At 34.6% G+C, this 17,745-nt stretch overlaps 1 protein-coding gene across 2 annotated transcripts in view; it reads left to right on the top strand.

The window, feature by feature from the left end:
- SCN2A (sodium voltage-gated channel alpha subunit 2) overlaps positions 1-17,745 on the top strand; it is a 135,434-nt gene that overhangs the window by 50,425 nt on the left and 67,264 nt on the right. For both annotated transcript variants that reach the window (XM_077883435.1, XM_077883436.1), the window contains exons 3-8: positions 107-225; positions 10,644-10,733; positions 11,771-11,899; positions 12,474-12,565; positions 13,450-13,722; positions 16,450-16,513. In XM_077883435.1, the coding sequence (XP_077739561.1) occupies positions 107-225; positions 10,644-10,733; positions 11,771-11,899; positions 12,474-12,565; positions 13,450-13,722; positions 16,450-16,513 (767 nt within the window). The remainder of the gene's footprint in view (positions 1-106; positions 226-10,643; positions 10,734-11,770; positions 11,900-12,473; positions 12,566-13,449; positions 13,723-16,449; positions 16,514-17,745) is intronic.

The following is a 17,745-nucleotide window of genomic DNA, read 5'->3' as shown; positions in this document are numbered from 1 at the left end:
TATAAGGAAAAATTTTAAATGATGATCTCCACCTTTTCTTAAAATGTTCTTAATTTTAATATTAAGATCCTAAATTCTGTTTTATGTGTTGTGTTTTCTTTTTCAGACATTTATAGTATTGAATAAAGGGAAAGCAATCTCTCGATTCAGTGCCACCCCTGCCCTGTACATTTTAACTCCCTTCAACCCTATTAGAAAATTAGCTATTAAGATTTTGGTACATTCATATCCTTTTTTCAAATAGTTATTCATTATGATTTTGTTCTTTGACTGAATTATTGAGCTGGGAATTTAAATATATATAATATATATATATATAATATGTGTATGTGTGGTTGGCAATGTTATGTGCTCTTTTTTTTTTTCTTTCCTCTTACTCAACAGTTAGCATATTGCAAATGGGATCATAGGTAAGTGAACCTCTTTTCCTCATCTTCTAGTAAATCTCCTTTTCCTGACTTACTGCTTCGTTTTTCTGTCCTCTTCTGCTTCCTTCTGAATTGCTTGCTACATCTAAGACTTCTTCATTCATGTTAATCATGTTACCAGGGTCTCCTTTTACAAGTCTTCATATTTTACAATGTTTTGCAATGGGTGAAATCCATGAGCTAATTTTCCTTACTGCTTTAACATTTGGAAAATATGTACATGATCTGAATTGCACAATTTTATATCTTTTTGATCAGAGTTGTACTAATTTCTGCTTTTTATTTCAGAATTTGAAAGCTTTGAATTAGTAAATGCTTACAGTTGTGATTGTATACATACTAGCCTTTCAGATATTTCTCCAAATTTTTTCCCCAACAGCATCCCACTGATTTTCTATTTTCTTTTTCTTTCTTTTCTTTTCTTGCCTTTCCTTTTCCTTCTTTCCTCCCTCCCTTTCTCCTTCTCTCTCTCTTTCTTTCTCACTTGTTCCTGCATTTTATTCAAGTCACAGGTTCTGCTACAACTGTCTCTCTCCAAAGGCTTATTGTCTGTCAAACCATATACATCCTTGTTTTATTCTTCATTCTCCTTATTGAAGTAGCCACTTCCTAGAAATGAGGTTGATGACGTGTTAGTGGAAGATGGTAATTTTATTTACTCCTAAAAGTTAAATAGAGTAGTTGTGAATGAGAGGTTTTATTTTGGTGTGAAGGGCAGTAGTTTGACTGACAGCCAGGCCTGGGAAAACCAAGGAAGCAAAGATTTAGAAGACTGGGGATATGCTAGGCCGGGGCATTTACAGGAAGAATGCTTAAATCTTGGGATGAGGATTGATATGCATCAGGAACCAGAGGTAAGTTTCTTGAAGGGGAAACAAATCTAAGCAGAGTCTCAGAGCAACTTTTAACATTGTTTCATCTTTAGAAAGAGTCATTGTCTGGAATTCTGAGACATGATCAGGCCAGGGATTCCATGACATGGTAAGACTTTTGGTGTAAAAGCCCACTTCCTCCAAAAGTTCAAGAAAATGTTTGAATTAAATAAAGTGAAGAATTCAAGATGTGGGATAAGCTTGGTACAGGGATCTCATTTCAGTTCTGGGTGGAGGGGCTGTAAATCATGTTCCCAGACTTGCCAGGCAATATGGTAAATGACATTTTCAGAAGCATGGCATTCTAGAATTCAGTCTCCCTTTAATATTCTAGTTCATTCCCCTTCCTACCCTATGTCCTTTACATAGACATCAACATATTTTAATTGGATTATTTGCTTTATGCTTTAACATTTATTAATTTTTTTGTGAATTATCTAAAACAATAATATTTCCTTACTTCTCTTTTTTAAGAAAGAGAACCCAATTGTATGAGGCGTAAAAGTCTTTAAGTTAACATTAGAATGAATAATAAAGTTGAGATTTAGATTTGAGTCTCCTGAATTATAAATTATGGTCTGTTATTATGTTTTGAGTATTTGTAATCTTTGCACTAAATAAATCTTTCCATGAATTATTTATTCTATTTTTAGATAACTGTATACCCTTTGTGTAAACATTATTTTTATATGAATTATGTGAAAACTCAAACATATGTGCAATTCTCTGTTCAGAGTAGATACTGGGAGAGTATGTATTGAATAAATAAGTGACTTATGAGTCAGAAGTTAGAAAATTAGATGCAAAACAATTAATAAAAGAGGTTTGAATAGATCAGAAAAAAACTATTTTGTCCTGAGTCTGAGTGATGGGATAGAATTAAGACAGCCTAATATTAAAGAATTTTTGTTTTAAACCTTCTATGTGGAGATCATGTATTTTTTAAAAATGTCATGAAAGCCATCATCTCACTCCAAAAAATCCTAGGGAGTTAGGGAACCCAGGAGTCCTAACTCAATACCCTTTAAAAAAAAAAGAGACTCCCGGTGGAAGAGGCAGCTTTACAAGTTTTGATCAGAGGATCTGGGCATTAAGGACATACATAGTTTATGATGTGGGGCTCTCTGAGAATCGAGACACAACTTGAATTTGAGGGTTTGTACTTGCTTCCCAGAAGAAAGAAAATCTTCATGGGGCAGAGTTGTTTGGAGGCCTGTAGTGATGTGAGTTGCAGACCTATTAAGATTTGCTAACGTGAACCATACGACACTTAACAAACGGCTGATAAGCCACAAAATTTCTTCCAATGTAGAAAAAGCAGATGTTTAAAAATCTCTAATTTCCTTAATTAAAATATTATATTTCAGGTATTTCATCTCGGAGTAAAGATATAGAAAAGAAAAAGCACACGGACTAAAAGTCTAAGATAAATTCTTCAAACTTTTGGCGATAGTGGCATACCTAATGGGAAAGTCTAGTTAACTTTGATGTGTTCAATATTGTAGGTTTGCAAGTGATTCTGCTAGTGATTTTGTCTTTTATTCTTCCCAACACAAGCCCTATGCTCAAATCCTGGTTTTCTGACTTCAAGCACATGCCTTTTGCTGTAAGGTAAAAATGTTTGGAGATGGTGATGGCAGGCTTGGCCACAGTTAAGAGGTCATTGTGCATTTATTACCATTAATTTATAAACCAGAAAATTCCTATTTGCAATAAGTAAATTTGTATTTTAGGCTTAGATTAATGTCTCTATTTCCAAAGAAAATCCTGTTTTGTTTCTTAAAGAGCTGTTATCTTCATTAGGAGCTGTTGAATATCAAATTAGCTTTGTTTCATGACTTTGGCAGAATGAGAAGTTATACTTATGCTTACTATATTTGTGCCAGGGTGTGTTTTGAAAACTGAAAATGCTTTTGATATGCCTAATATCTTGTTTTGCTAGTTAAATAAAATATGGCTATATTTTCTAGATAGTAAACAATTTAAAAATTATCCACATTCCTTACCAGAGTTTTAAATGTGTTTCATGTCATTTTTGTTATTTTAGCTTAACATGCATATTCCCCTTTATTTTGCATTTGTTACTCATTTGTTCATTTGCAAAGATTTATTAAGTACCTAACATATGGTAGGTGTTCTTCTAAGCACTGGGATACAGCACAGAACGAAATAAAGTTTCTGCTTTCATATAGTTACATTCATGTATATTGTGTGTGTGAGAGAGTAGAAAGATGAGAAAAATAAAGTCATATGTCAGCTAGTAATAAGAACTATTAAGAAAAATAAAACTTTGTAAAAAGAGAAGAAGGTGCAAGGTATTATTTTAGATCAGAGAAGTCCTCTCTAGAAAGATGCCATCTGAGTAGAGAGCTAAAGGTTGGGAGAGAGTGAGACATGGAAGTCTAGGGAAAAGGTAAGTGTAAAGAGAATAGCAAATGTGAAAGCAAAATATAAAGATAGAAGTACAACTGGTATGTTTAGCAAGGAGTTCAGAGTGCCTGGGGTGAAGTGGGAAAGGCAGGGTATAGTAGGATCTGAGGTCAGTGAGAGTGGAGGGCAGGGGCTGCAGGTGTAGACCGTGATGGGGACAACAAAGTCACTCTGAATGAGATGCAGAGTGATGGCTGAAGGATTTCCAGCAGAAGGATATCATGACCCGACTCACATTTTATAAATATTGCTCTGGCTGCTGCAAGGAGAACAGACTGCACGGAGGGAAAGGTTAGGAGCAAGAAGATTGATTGGGGACCTTCTGCCATTATGAAGGGGAGGGATGCTGGTGGCTTGGACTATGGTAGAAACAATGAGGATGGCAAAATGGCATGGAACTTAGATGTGTTTTGCAGAAGAGCTGACGAGATTTTCTGAGCAATAGGATTAGATTTGAATGTGTTTTTGAGATGGCTGTTAGATATTCAGTGGGAGGGCTGAGTACTTCAACAGAAATGCAAGTCTGGAGTTCAGGAAAGGGTTGGGCTGGAGATAAAACTTTGGGAGACATCAGTATTTAGATGGCATTTAAAGTCATAACAAAGATCTGTGACACTCCAAATCACACAACTAGTGCAGACTGCCTGTCATTCACACAGAATAGGAAAATGAAAAACAGCTTTTGTTGTCAGAAAACCTGGATACAGACTCCACCTCTGAGATTTACCCGTTGCTCCATGACCTCGGACCAGGGTATTACAACTGTTTTGAATCTCAGTTTATCCATCTATAAAATTTGGATTAAAATTTATACATTAATAATAATAAAATGTATGATAAGTACCTGGCATCATGACTAGCACCTAGTAGGTACTTGATAAATTGTTGCTATGATAGCTGTTGTTTGTTGTAGTAGACAATTTTAACAGCAACTGCTGTAAGATTTGTAAAGGAAAACTCTCACATTGCCAAGGAATTCCACAAAGAATTCTGTATAAATCACTACTTTCACTACTTTAAAAATGTTTATATGACACCAGGGTTTGGAGCTGTCAGTGACCAAAACACAATGTGATTGTACAACCTTCTCATTTCGCAGACAATTTAACTGAGTCCCAGGCCTGTTTACTCCCTTTCTAAGGCTACATTTTATGTCAGTGGCAGAGCTGATACTTCAGACCAAGTCTTCTCATCCTCAGCCCAGTGCTCTTTGCATTTTCCACCCAACAGAAGAAAACTCTCAGGTATAATGTCCTAGGTGCATTGCCACTATTGCTGTCCGTATGTATTCCAAAGGTTATTTTCAGTGGCTTCAACTTACTAATTCATTAAATAAGAAGTAGGCTTTTTAGTCATTCCAAAATGATATGGTGTCCATGTAGAAATAAAAAAAGTTCTGGTTTTCCCTACAAAGAACTGTGTAGGCTTGTAGGAGAGGAGAGGGAACAACCTACAATATCCATTTCCCCTGCTCTTAATGCTCAAAAGTCCTCATGTGATATCACACAGTTAGGAAGATGGTTAGGCATAGAATTAAACAGCTCAAGAGTTAAAAGGATGTATATAACATTTATTTAATATTTCTGCTAGCTTGGAAATATGTACTGATAGGTGGAAACAGGTCTAGCCTACTCTGCTTTGAATTTTCCATTTTTATGTTAACAAAAACAAAACTCTAATGTTAAATTGCTTTCTCCCTTTAGTTTAAAGAATACCTCAGCAACATCCTCAGGATATTATAAAACATTACAAAGTCCCTGGACAGACTCCCAAACAATGACTGACCCTTCTTTAAGAATAATAAAGAAATGCCCTCCATGTTATATTCAATAAACAAATGATTAATGATAATAAAAAGAACTGTATCCTCTAAGGGAAGCATTAGTCCTATATTTACATAAGAAAACTGAACATCCTAGAATTAAGCAACTTGCTAAAATAGTTGGTAAAAGATGCATCTGGCCTGTCCTTCAAGTGCTTTATTGTTTTTTTAAGATTTTATTTATTTATTTGAGACAGAGAGACAGAAATAGTGAGAGAGAACATGAGCCAGGAGAGGGAGAAGCAGGCTCCCCCCTCAGTCCAGGATGCTGGGATCATGACCTGAGAGGAAGGAGACGCTTAACTGACTGAGCCACCCAGGTGCCCTCCTTCAGTGCTTTAAAATATTTTAAATATTGGGTTTCATGTCAAAGGTTACATAAACCATATTTGGTATGAACTGGAAGTTTTTTTCATCATATACATGCAGAAAATATTTTATATTTGCCAAATGACAGTACCGATCAAAGGTTAACACATTTTTATTAATACCTGGCATAAATAAATTAATAGATTAAAAGAGCCTTTTTTCCTGAAATTATTTAAGGTTAGTCTTCCTCTATTTTATTTTATATTCCCAAGCTCTTCAGGAAATATTGTTCGGGGATACATTATTTTGAAAAAATAGACTTTGTTGGGACACCTGGGTTGCTCAGCGGTTGAGCATCTGCCTTTGACTCAGGGCGTGATCCCGGAATTCCCGGGATGGAGTCCTGCATCAGGCTTCCTGCGTAGAGCCTGCTTCTCCCTCTGCCTATGTCTCTGCTTCTCAATCTGTGTCTCTCATAAATAAATAAAATAAAAATTTTATATGTATAAAATATATTTTATTTTATACATATAAAATATGTATATTATATAATACTATATATACATATATTATATATATATATATACTTTGTTAATGTCTTGGCCTATATATTTAGAATAATGTAGGATTTACATATTTTATTACTAGTTCTTGCCTCTTGAAATCTGTCTTGATGTGGGGTTTCTGTGCTTTTTCAACCTGTGGTATCACCAATACAAAATCCATACCCACATCTTTTTGGTACCTGTATATTCATTATGATTATCTAAAACCCTACAAAAGTCTACAAAAAGTCATTAACCAAATTCCAGGAATTTTAAAAGTATGTAACTGATAAAATTAATCCACAGTGATTTTCAAAAGTTGATGAATTCTAATACACAACCTATTTAGAGATACCTATTAAATAAAAAGCTATTTATAAAAAAAGATAACTGTAGTTGTCACTTATTTTCTTTTAAAAACAAAATAGTTTTATTTGCTTTCCTTTCCTGAATGTCTGTCAGGATCTTTAACTTAAGTATATTTTTATTATTAAAAGGATAGTCATGCAATATGGAAAATTCCTATTTGAGCATAAATACTTCATTAATTGTGACTTACAGGACAATAATCACTCTATTGCTTAATAATATTGAAATTTATATATTAACTTCATTATATATTATTAAATTCTACCAATATAAAGAGTAAATCTTTTTTAAGGGTCATAAAACCATGACTCAGATCATTATATGACATAAATCCCATGAGGTTAATTTCCACCTATGTTTGCCTTCTGTTCTCTTTCAAAAAATGAAGTGCAGAAACTTGAGTATTCAATATACATGAAGACAAATTTCATGCTGTATTTTTATCCCATATCAATCAATCCTCAAAAATCATTAAAAAGGAAAAATGTCATTCCATTTAGTAGTAAATGAGTTGCAAATTTTATTTCATTCAGTAGTCAACTGTGCAAAATGGCAAGGATTTAGTGGGGGAATACTATAGACATGGTGTCTGCCCACAAAGCTGTCTAGTAGAAGAAAAGATCAGCATTAAAATTAGTCATTGGAAGAATAGTATAAGATGCTATGGGGATGTATAACTGGTAGACCTAAAAAGGTGAGGTATTGTGGTGAATAACTTTCTATGAGAAATATTTTTCAAAATGAGTACTAAAAAATAAGTATAAATTGGCTATAGTGCAGTAGAGAGCATTTGTAGGGAGAGGAGGTGGCATTTGCAAAGACTCTTATTTGAGAAAGTGAGTATTTCATTAGATGCTGTAAAACAATTACAGTAACATAGAAGAATGCAATTAAGAGTAAAGAATACAAAAAAAAACAAGTAAAAAATACAAAACTAGAGGAGTAGACAGGGGTCACACCTTCTACAGTCTAGACTGTGTTAGATCATCATCCTCAGAATAGTGGAAAGCTATTGAAATCATCCAAATTGCATTTACACGGGTCATTTTGGCACAAGATGCAGAATGGATCAAAAAGAACTAAACATGGATTCAGAAAGACCAGTTTGGAGGAAACTGCAATAATCTAAGTTATACTTGGTGGCACTGGATTTTTTAGTGATAGGAGGATCCAAAAGTGCACTGATAGAATTGACAGATTTTGGTGCTAAATTGGATGCAGAGGTTTAGGGAGAGAGAAAAATCTGGGATTTCTTCTAGGTTCCTGGCTGGATCATGGAATATTTTATAAGATACAGGAATTCAAAGAGCAGTATGGAGGGTCGGGGGGAAGGATGAGATGAAAAGATTTTTACCTTAGTTTTAGAATTCAAATTCTTCTAAATGATTAAAGTATCAATGAGATATATAGTACAGATGCCTTTTGAACACTTGATTGTGGAGAGTTGAGCAGAGAGGTCTAACCTTGAGAGAAGTTGTTGAGATGGTGGCTACATAAATGGTACTTGACTCTGTTGATGAACTCTGCTAGGATGAATATAGCAGGAGAGGGGGGAAATGGCTGAGATATCATATCTCCTTTTTTAAAGGGAATTGCAGCATTTCAAAGGATGCAAAGAAATTGTTGCCCATGAGGCATGAGGAAACCAGGGAATTAGGACTTCAATAAAGGGAAGGGAAGAAAACATAATGAAAAAGGGAAGAATCTTCCTTGCTGAATACTGCTGAGAGAGCAAGTCAAATAAGAACTCAAAATTGACCTTTCCTTTAGTGAAAAAATATAAAGACTCTACCATCTTTAGATAGAAAAGCTAGTAGGCTGAAGATGTACTGGGTACATGAGGGCAAGAAAAGATAAATGGCTCTTTCAAGAAGTTTGGCTGTGAAAAGGAGGAAAATTAGGGCTATAAGTACTTACAGAAGATTCAATGTTGGGAGAAAGTCTGCCCTCCCAATAAGAGGGATAAGATAAGAGAGGCTTAAGCAAGCTTATATTGATAGGAAGTTCCCAATAGTGTGGGAGATACTGAACCTAAGAGAAAAAAAGTGATGAGATTTCTGAAGTATTCTGGAAAGGAAGAAGGTGTCCAGAGTATGAGTGGAGGCATTGAAAACTTTCCCCATTGAAACAGGTGGGAATAAAGAATAGGTCCTGAAGCTTCCAGAGAAGTTTATTAGCTTGGGGATGGGAAATAGAGACCTGGCAGTCTGATGCTATCTTTTCTTTCAGTGAGTAGGAAATAAGGACATCAGCTTCAGGGTGGAAAGGTGGGGTTGGGGGAAGGGTTGGAGATCAGAGAGGATTAGAAAATTGGAATTGTGTTTGCAGAGGGTAGGAGATGGAGCTAAGTGGAGAAATACAGGACTGTGTAGAGGACTGTGGGGGTTCAGAACCATGTATTTTTAGGATGGTGCCAACTGCCAAAGGGAGTTGTTTTCTCCCGTAGGACCTAGCAGGCCAGCAGACGGAGAAGATCTTCTAGTTTTATATATTGATAGCAAATCATCTTGATTTTTTTTACTTTTATTTCTAGCAATTAAGAAAAAGTAGATGTTTCTTCTTCCAAATGGTGTTTTTTTTTTTTTTTTCTAAAGTGTTCTCTAGGTTCTAGTGCCCTCACGTGGCTGATCCACATCATTCAGTTAGGACTGTTTTTATGTGGACACATTGGAACAAGCTGAGAAGTAAGCAAGTACCTTCTGTCACTGTTAGTAAAAATGAAAAATGAGTTACTTTGACTAAAGGCAGTTGTAGATGCAAAGAAATTTCCATTGTAGATTAATGCAGCATTGGCTACTCACTGTCCTATTTTACTGCACTTAAAATCATGTTACTATTTTGTTATGTGCCAGTAATGTGAAAATTTATAATAAAAATTAAGAGTAAGAAGGATTATAAATAGCATCTATTCAATTTCTGGGATTTTTATTATTGCGTCTGAATTTACATTGATAAAGGTTGTGGTTTTACATAATTGCAACAGAATCTTTCTTATGCTTTTTCTTAACCCTGAAAGTTATTTTAATTATCTTACAGCTGAATATATTTTCTCTGAGTTTTCATTGTTTTTCGGTATAAAGGAAAGGGAAGGACATCAGCTCTGTCTGCAAAGGCAAAGTGGGTACAGTGACACAAACCAGATGTTTGTTAAAAGTTATGTTCTTTATGATTCAGGAAGTTAGGAAAGCAATTTATTGAGCATCTTTTCTTTACCAGGCACCTTAAGCATAGGAGTTTTTGTGTATTTTAACTCATTTGATCCTCATAGCAATTCTGTGAAATGGGAATTTTTTCTCACTTTTATAGTGAATTGAACCGAGTTTTAGGTACATTACAAGTAATTTGGCCACAGTTACAAAACCAAGACATGCCATCACTAATATCAGCCATCTTTTCTTACTATTTCAAATTTTATCAGCAATTACCATGTATTATACACTCAACTTAAAAAGGATCATATTAAATACATCCTACCAGAATGATCCTTATAATGGAATTATAATGAATTTAAGTGATCACTTAAATTCTTTTGTTGAATTTTTGTCATGATTTACAGACACACTAAACTTGCAGCTCAGTAGTTAAGTAGAATCTGTCATTTAAAAAACTTAAATTGATAAATTATTTATCAATGAACCCATCTCTTTAATTACTAAGAAACCCCTAAAAAATGGCCTCAAAATAGTTGAGGGCTTGGCCTGACATTGCCTAAATATGTGGTTGTTGAATTACAGAAATGGAAAAGTTGGACTCAAGAATAAAATAATAAGGGCATAAAAGTTCTAAGCTTCATGATGTAAAAGGCATGGTGGGGCAAAAAGTAAGATTTTTCCATTGAATTTTGTCTTCCTTGACAATACTCTTCTACTTTATTCAATGTGCTCATTATGTGCACTATTCTCACCAACTGTGTATTTATGACCATGAGTAACCCTCCAGACTGGACAAAGAATGTGGAGTAAGTAGAAAATAAAAAAATATTTTTCAATACTGTAATCCCTTATTTTTCAAATTTACTATCTTGAAACTCCATCACTTTCTTTAGCAAATCATACTAGGTCCTCTACACCAGACAAGTTTAAACAATGATTCAAGATCATTTCAACCACTAATTTTCCATAGGACAAAGCTTGCAGTGGCTCATTCATTAGCTCAAACTACTGTACTTGTTTGCCAATGTTTGTAGCCCTTTATCTTCTTTGTGAGTCTCATATTCTTTTGAATATCTTCAGTGATTACTAATATCCAATGATAAAAGTTATGCTTAGTTTATCTGTTCTTTTTCTCATGGCTATCACCTTTCTTTCTTTCTTTCTTTCTTTCTTTCTTTCTTTCTTTCTTTCTTTCTTTCTTTCTTTTTTCTTTTCTTTTCTTTTCTTTTTTTATGATTTATTTATTTTAGAGAGAGGGAGATAGAGAAAGAGAGAGAAAGAGAGCACCTCCAAGGAGAGGGGCAGAGAGAGAGAGAATCCTCAAGCAAACTTCCCACTGGGTGCAGAGCCTGATGAGGGGCTTGATCCCACAACCTTGAGATCATAACCTGAGCTGAAATCAAGAGTGCAACTTTTAACCAACTGAGCCACCCAAGCGTCTCAGCTATCACCTATCTTTTATTAGTATATATTTCATGGCACTTAATGATACATATTTTATTAAACACAATGCTTCATTAATTTAGAGGTTAATACCTATTTGCTTAAATCAGACCAATAGCCAGTGTATTTCAGGTAATATCATCATATAGATATTATAAGCTATGTATATTTCAAATTAGTTAATGTAGCAAATACGATACTTGTTTACTCATACTCAATGAGAATGTCTTTTAGAATATGATGTTTCTTTTGCCTTAAACTCTATCTAAGCTTACATCATAGGAAGATAGTACATACCCATATGGAAGCTTCTAATTTTTGCTTGTTAGATTTCCTTTAACACATGTACATGTCAATTGCCTACTAGATCTTTAATGTGGGCTTGGCTATTTCCTCTCAGGTACACCTTTACAGGAATTTATACATTTGAATCACTTATAAAAATACTTGCAAGGGGCTTTTGTTTAGAAGATTTCACATTTCTCCGGGATCCATGGAATTGGTTGGATTTCACAGTCATTACTTTTGCGTAAGTATCTTCATACATTTTCCATCCTGGAATAATAGATCATTGGTGGGGGCCTACACTATATTTCTCCTTGGTGGCTTCCCTTGACAGATCAAGCATTTTTCTTAGTTTTCATGGGAACTTAGAATATTTTTCATCTAATCAAATGATGCACTTTGGAGAAATTAAGAATCTAGTAGTAAATTGTATAACTTTGGATTCAGTTAGGACTGTAAAGTTGTAAAATAAAGTACCCAAGTAACATAGATAATGATTAAAGACAATTCCATTTTTCTCTTAATTGGGAAATCTCATGGCAACACTCATTGAAGTTGAAAAGGTCTTGATGAAAGACCAACGTAGACTTAGATTTCCCGAAATTCTGAATAACTCTGATTTAATTCTACAGGTATGTAACAGAATTTGTAAACCTAGGCAATGTTTCAGCTCTTCGAACTTTCAGAGTCTTGAGAGCTTTGAAAACTATTTCTGTAATTCCAGGTAAGAAGAAACTGGTATAAGGTGGTAGGCCCCTTATATCTCCAACTGTTTCTTGTGTTTTGTTATTGTGTTGTGTGTGAACTCCCTATTACAGATACGTGACAGAGTTTGTGGATCTGGGCAATGTCTCAGCGCTGAGAACATTCAGAGTTCTCCGAGCACTGAAAACAATTTCAGTCATTCCAGGTGAGAGCTAGGTTAAACACCGAGGCTGACTTTACTGCATTGGTGCTACAATCTCAGCTTTTTGTGCATAAGCCTTTTGCTTGTCACACGTTGCAAAGAAATATGTAAAAAAAAAAAAAAAAGCAAGAATCAGGACATCATATTTTGGATGGATTTGATTCTTTGCTTTTACTTCTTGCTTTCTTTAAAACTGTTCTAAATCAGCCTTTGAGTTTAACGAGTCTTTGCATGAGGCATTTGCAGCAACAGGCTACATGGTTTGCATCCTGTTACATCAAGCTTTCCGCATAGAAGCTAAACTGTGAGGCGTTCAGACTGATGCAAATTTGACCATCTAGGTTGAAAACTGGTGATTTTCTTATCTGCAGATAAATGAAAGAGCAAGAGATAGCATGAGTGCTGCATGGGGCTCAGTTTTCAGATGTCTTCCTTTTTTAACCCATATTCAAACTTGCAGAATTCACAAGTATTTAACTTCATAATCCATTGACTTCAAGATTTCTTACTGCTTTATTCATATAGATTTTTCTAAAATCAATAAGAGGTTAGGGAGTAAGACATCTGCAAATACAAGCAAAATATTTACACAAGGTTGATGTTTAAGCATGAATAACAAAATCATTTCTTTTGCTCTGAGGGGTATTTGGAACACTTTCGGTTCATTTCCATTCACGGTTTTCTAACGAACATACAAGTTCTGCTTTCATTCATTTTCACCAGCTACAGGCTTTTCATGAAAATGTTATTTAGTCACAAACATTAAACTAATATTGTTGGCATTCTGCATGACATCTTTATTTTCCAGGACAAGCTCATGATGTTTTTGTCAACAAAGTAGCTGTTGAATAGTATATTGACATTCCTCCCTCTGATTTTATTCATAGGCCTGAAGACCATTGTGGGGGCCCTGATCCAGTCGGTGAAGAAGCTCTCTGATGTAATGATTCTGACTGTGTTCTGTCTGAGTGTGTTTGCACTCATAGGACTGCAGCTGTTTATGGGCAACCTGCGGAATAAATGCTTGCAATGGCCCCCAGATAATTCTTCCTTTGAAATAAACATCACTTCCTTCTTTAATAATTCATTGGATGGGAATGGTACCATGTTCAATAGGACAGTGAGCATGTTTAACTGGGATGAATATATTGAGGATAAAAGTAAGATATACTTTTTTAACCATTAAGTTGTTTAGTCCTTTAATTAGACAAATACATATAGCAGGAAGTTGTCTCAATTTTAATGTGAACTAAATGACTTAACCAATTTAAGATAATACATGTGATATGGAAATCAAATGATCCTTATGATAATGATATTTTGCTCCTTTTTCCTTACCTATCAGTCGTATGATAGAAGTTATCATTTGGAAATGCGTTATCTTTTTCCTAAACCAGCATTGAAAGCAATACCATTTTATGCTGTATAAACAAACAAAAAAAACTTGGTAAGCATTGGTCAGGAAGGAATTCTCAGTCATTAGTAAATAAATCAGCAGTTTGAATGGTGTATTACGCTGAAATGCATGGTTAGGAACACTGGAGAAAAATAACTTGGCCTTATTTGGTTGACTCACTATATGTATTGAGTGCATATGAAATGCACTGGAAATAGAGAAATCATTCACCAAGATGGAAATAGGCATTTGTGTACTTATCAGAAAGTTAAGCAGTCCCAAATTATCCATTCACTTATTGATGATGGGAAAGTGTGAACTCAAACTGTTATTGTAATTTATCTTTTCGATGTCAATCATTGTATTAGAGTCGTTTATCAGTATAGTTTGGTTTTATTTAGGAATGGACATAGACTTATGAGGCCATATACATGAGTATGATTTCTTATCGTTGAAGCCAGCCTCTCTGTCATTTGGATGTCTAAGTCCCTCCTTCTCCATGTGCAATTAGCTAACAAACTCCCATTGGTCTGCTGATTATCAGTATTCCACCGGGATACTGATTCTAAGGCATCCTTCATAGTTTTTAGAACCATCTGAAGTTTCATCCCGTTTCAAATTGTTTTAAGAGTTAGTATTCTTATAAAGATTTCTATAGGGATCCCTGGGTGGCGCAGTGGTTTGGCGCCTGCCTTTGGCCCAGGGCGCGATCCTGGAGACCCGGGATCGAGTCCCACGTCGGGCTCCCGGTGCATGGAGCCTGCTTCTCTCTCTGCCTCTCTCTCTCTCTGTGTGTGTGACTATCATAAGTAAATAAACATTTAAAAAAAAAAAAAGATTTCTATAGCAGAGATTAAGATTCATCGGATAGTTTTTTAAAATTTCATTATTTATGAGGTTTCTTAATTATCAATGTTAAAATAGCAGCACAGTAACAATATTTGCACATTAATCTTTTCTCTATTTCTGATTATTTCCTTCAGATAAATTTCTATTGATAGAGTTTGGTTGATGGGAGTGGGTATCAAAGGATATAACAAGATTAAAGCTATGGAGATAGAGTGTCAGATTGCTCTAAAGAGAGATCATACCACTATATACTCCCTACGTCACTGATCATCTTACTGAACTCTCCCTAATATTGACTATTACTGTATTTTAAAATCTTTTGGTAGAAAGAAAAGTGCTCCTCTTGTTCCTTAAGTATTATTGCAGTAGAACTGTTAAACTATGTTTATTAGTATCATTAGCAAGTTTTATATTTCATAAAATGTGAATTATCTGTTGATTTTTTTACCCATTACTTCATCAAGTGATAGTAAATTTTGGAGAAATTCATATGAATTCTTTAATTTATAAAGCATGTTAACATTTTGTCTTTTTTGGGCAAATATATTTAGCTTGTTTTTCATCTTACTGCTTGTTTGTGATGCTTAAGTGATTTTATTTTTTAGGCAACACAGTCATCAAATTTGTTTTCATTTTTCTCTAAGTTTAGAAAATGCTTCTATACAGAAAACACATATTCTTTGTATTATATTAATAGATTTGTTTTTAAATCTCCAATTTTTAATAATCTAGAAATATGTTTTGGTATATATTGTGAGGTAAGGATCTAAAACTTTTTGCAAACCTATGGCCCGTATTTCCCTGCATAGTACATTAGGGTGTTCCTTCGATATAGGCTTTAAGTAGTCCTAAAAACAATTATAATAATTTTTTGTGGAGTATATGTATGTGTTTTAGTGTTTATGTGTTTTTGTATGTGAATTTGTACATTTATGTACGTGTATGTTTTTTGAGACCATCTTTGCAACTTATTAAAGTTATATATAAGGTATTTCCTAAGAATAGAAATTAGATATACTTAGAAAATTATATATCTTCAAAAAAACAAGTTTATCCTGTTCCTTTAAAAGACAGTAATCAAGCCAAACTCCCAAACACAATACTTATTTAGAGCATCATAGAAAGAAAAAAAAACTGAACCCCACTTTTCACAGGAAATTAAGTTAAAACTGGTAGGAAAAAAATGTCTGAATCTATTTTGAGTCCAGGCAAAAAAGTACTTATAAAGTAAAATTTTACTTGCATGGAAGCAATTTGAAGCAACAAGGCTTCCCTTTCTCTCACTTTTTGTGCCAGACTTAATTTGGCAATTCTTTTTTTTTTAACTATCCCCAGCAATTTGAGTTTACATTTGCAATAAATGCTGACATGAGAATGCTATAATAGTTATTCCTTCCTTTTAAAAATTCTTTTTTAAAAAAGATTTTCCAAACATTTGTTTAATTAAAAATTTTATATTTTGGTATTTGTTTAGTATTCAGTTATTATTAAAATATTTTCACTTAGCCATGTACATCTTTTTATTTTGTCCATTTCATATTGGTTGAAAAATTTGTGAAGTGTATTACCTAAACACAATGGCTCAAGTGTTTTGAGGGCTTTTTTTTTAAATGATTCTTTCTGTTCCTTACTCTTTAAATAGGTCACTTTTATTTTTTGGAAGGGCAAAATGATGCTCTGCTTTGTGGCAACAGCTCAGATGCAGGGTAAGTGATGTTTCGTATTGAATTACAGTCCACACTGCTCCATCGGCCCAAGTCCATTGCCACCTCCCACCCACCCAGCCCTCGCTGGCTCCTCATTCAGAGCCCTCCATAAATTCCACTTCACACTGATTCTCAAAATAGCTGAAATAAGTGTGGATTCTCACCTCCTTCACACACTTATATGCGGCAATTATTTTTCCATACTAGGTCACAGCTAATCTTCCAAATTAGTTCATTGGAAAACAGAAAAGCAGTACATATGTATTAGAAGATTAAGTTAATGGAATTCATAAGCATGTACTTTTGTAAGTGTGATATTTTATATATGCTAATGTGGTCTCCATGGCTTCAAATGTAAGATCTCTGAAGATAATGTCAGTATCTGAGTCATGGTGAGTGTGTGTCGAGCATATTTTAGCAAAGTGGTTAAGAGCGCAGGCTGGAAAGTTTGCATAGATTCAAGCCTGACTCTAACAAATAATACCCCCTGCCCTGGCCTTAGTTTCCTCATGTGATAAATGGGTATAATAAGAGAGTTGCTGTGAGGATTAAATGGATTAGTGAGTATGTAGCTATTACAGCATTCAATAAGTGCTTTTGATTATTATGATTGACATCTGAACTTTGTTATTAAGAAGTATTGCACCTGGAGCTAAAGCCTAGGAAAATTCAGAGAAACAATTACCTTTCCCTGTTTGGTAAGAATTTAGAACCATAGAATAAGTCTGATGTTCTTCAATGGAAGATGATATTGTGGACATTAGTTCTGTCATTAGCCCTTTCTTACATATGAGGTACTTGAAGATTAGGAAAGTTGGGAGACTTACCCAAGATCATGTAGCCCAGAAATGTCAGGCACAATATTGCGGCCAGGTTTGGCTTGATCATTACGGTCATAACTAGGAAACTGTCAGTGTGCAGAGTCACTCCCTCATCTCCATGTGTCCCCATCCATCGTTCCTTCATCCCACTTCCCTACTGCCACACTCACACGCACACTTTGCCTCTAGATATCTTCAGTGAAAATTGTTTTTTTTCTGGGTAGACTATTCTTCTGTTCATGTCTACAAGTCCCAGAAGATACTCATCATGATATGATTGCTTTTATATGGAGACATGATAAATATAATGACAATTATGAATCACAGAGGAACACACAAATAGACTTAATACATTCTGTTATTATGTAAATCAGTCCACATAGTGCTGAGTTAAGTGCTGGGTAAGGTGAG

This window comes from Canis aureus, chromosome 34 (genome assembly GCF_053574225.1).
Source record: "Canis aureus isolate CA01 chromosome 34, VMU_Caureus_v.1.0, whole genome shotgun sequence".
Classification (NCBI taxonomy): Eukaryota; Metazoa; Chordata; class Mammalia; order Carnivora; family Canidae; genus Canis; species Canis aureus.
This window is presented reverse-complemented; position numbering and strand designations above follow the sequence as displayed.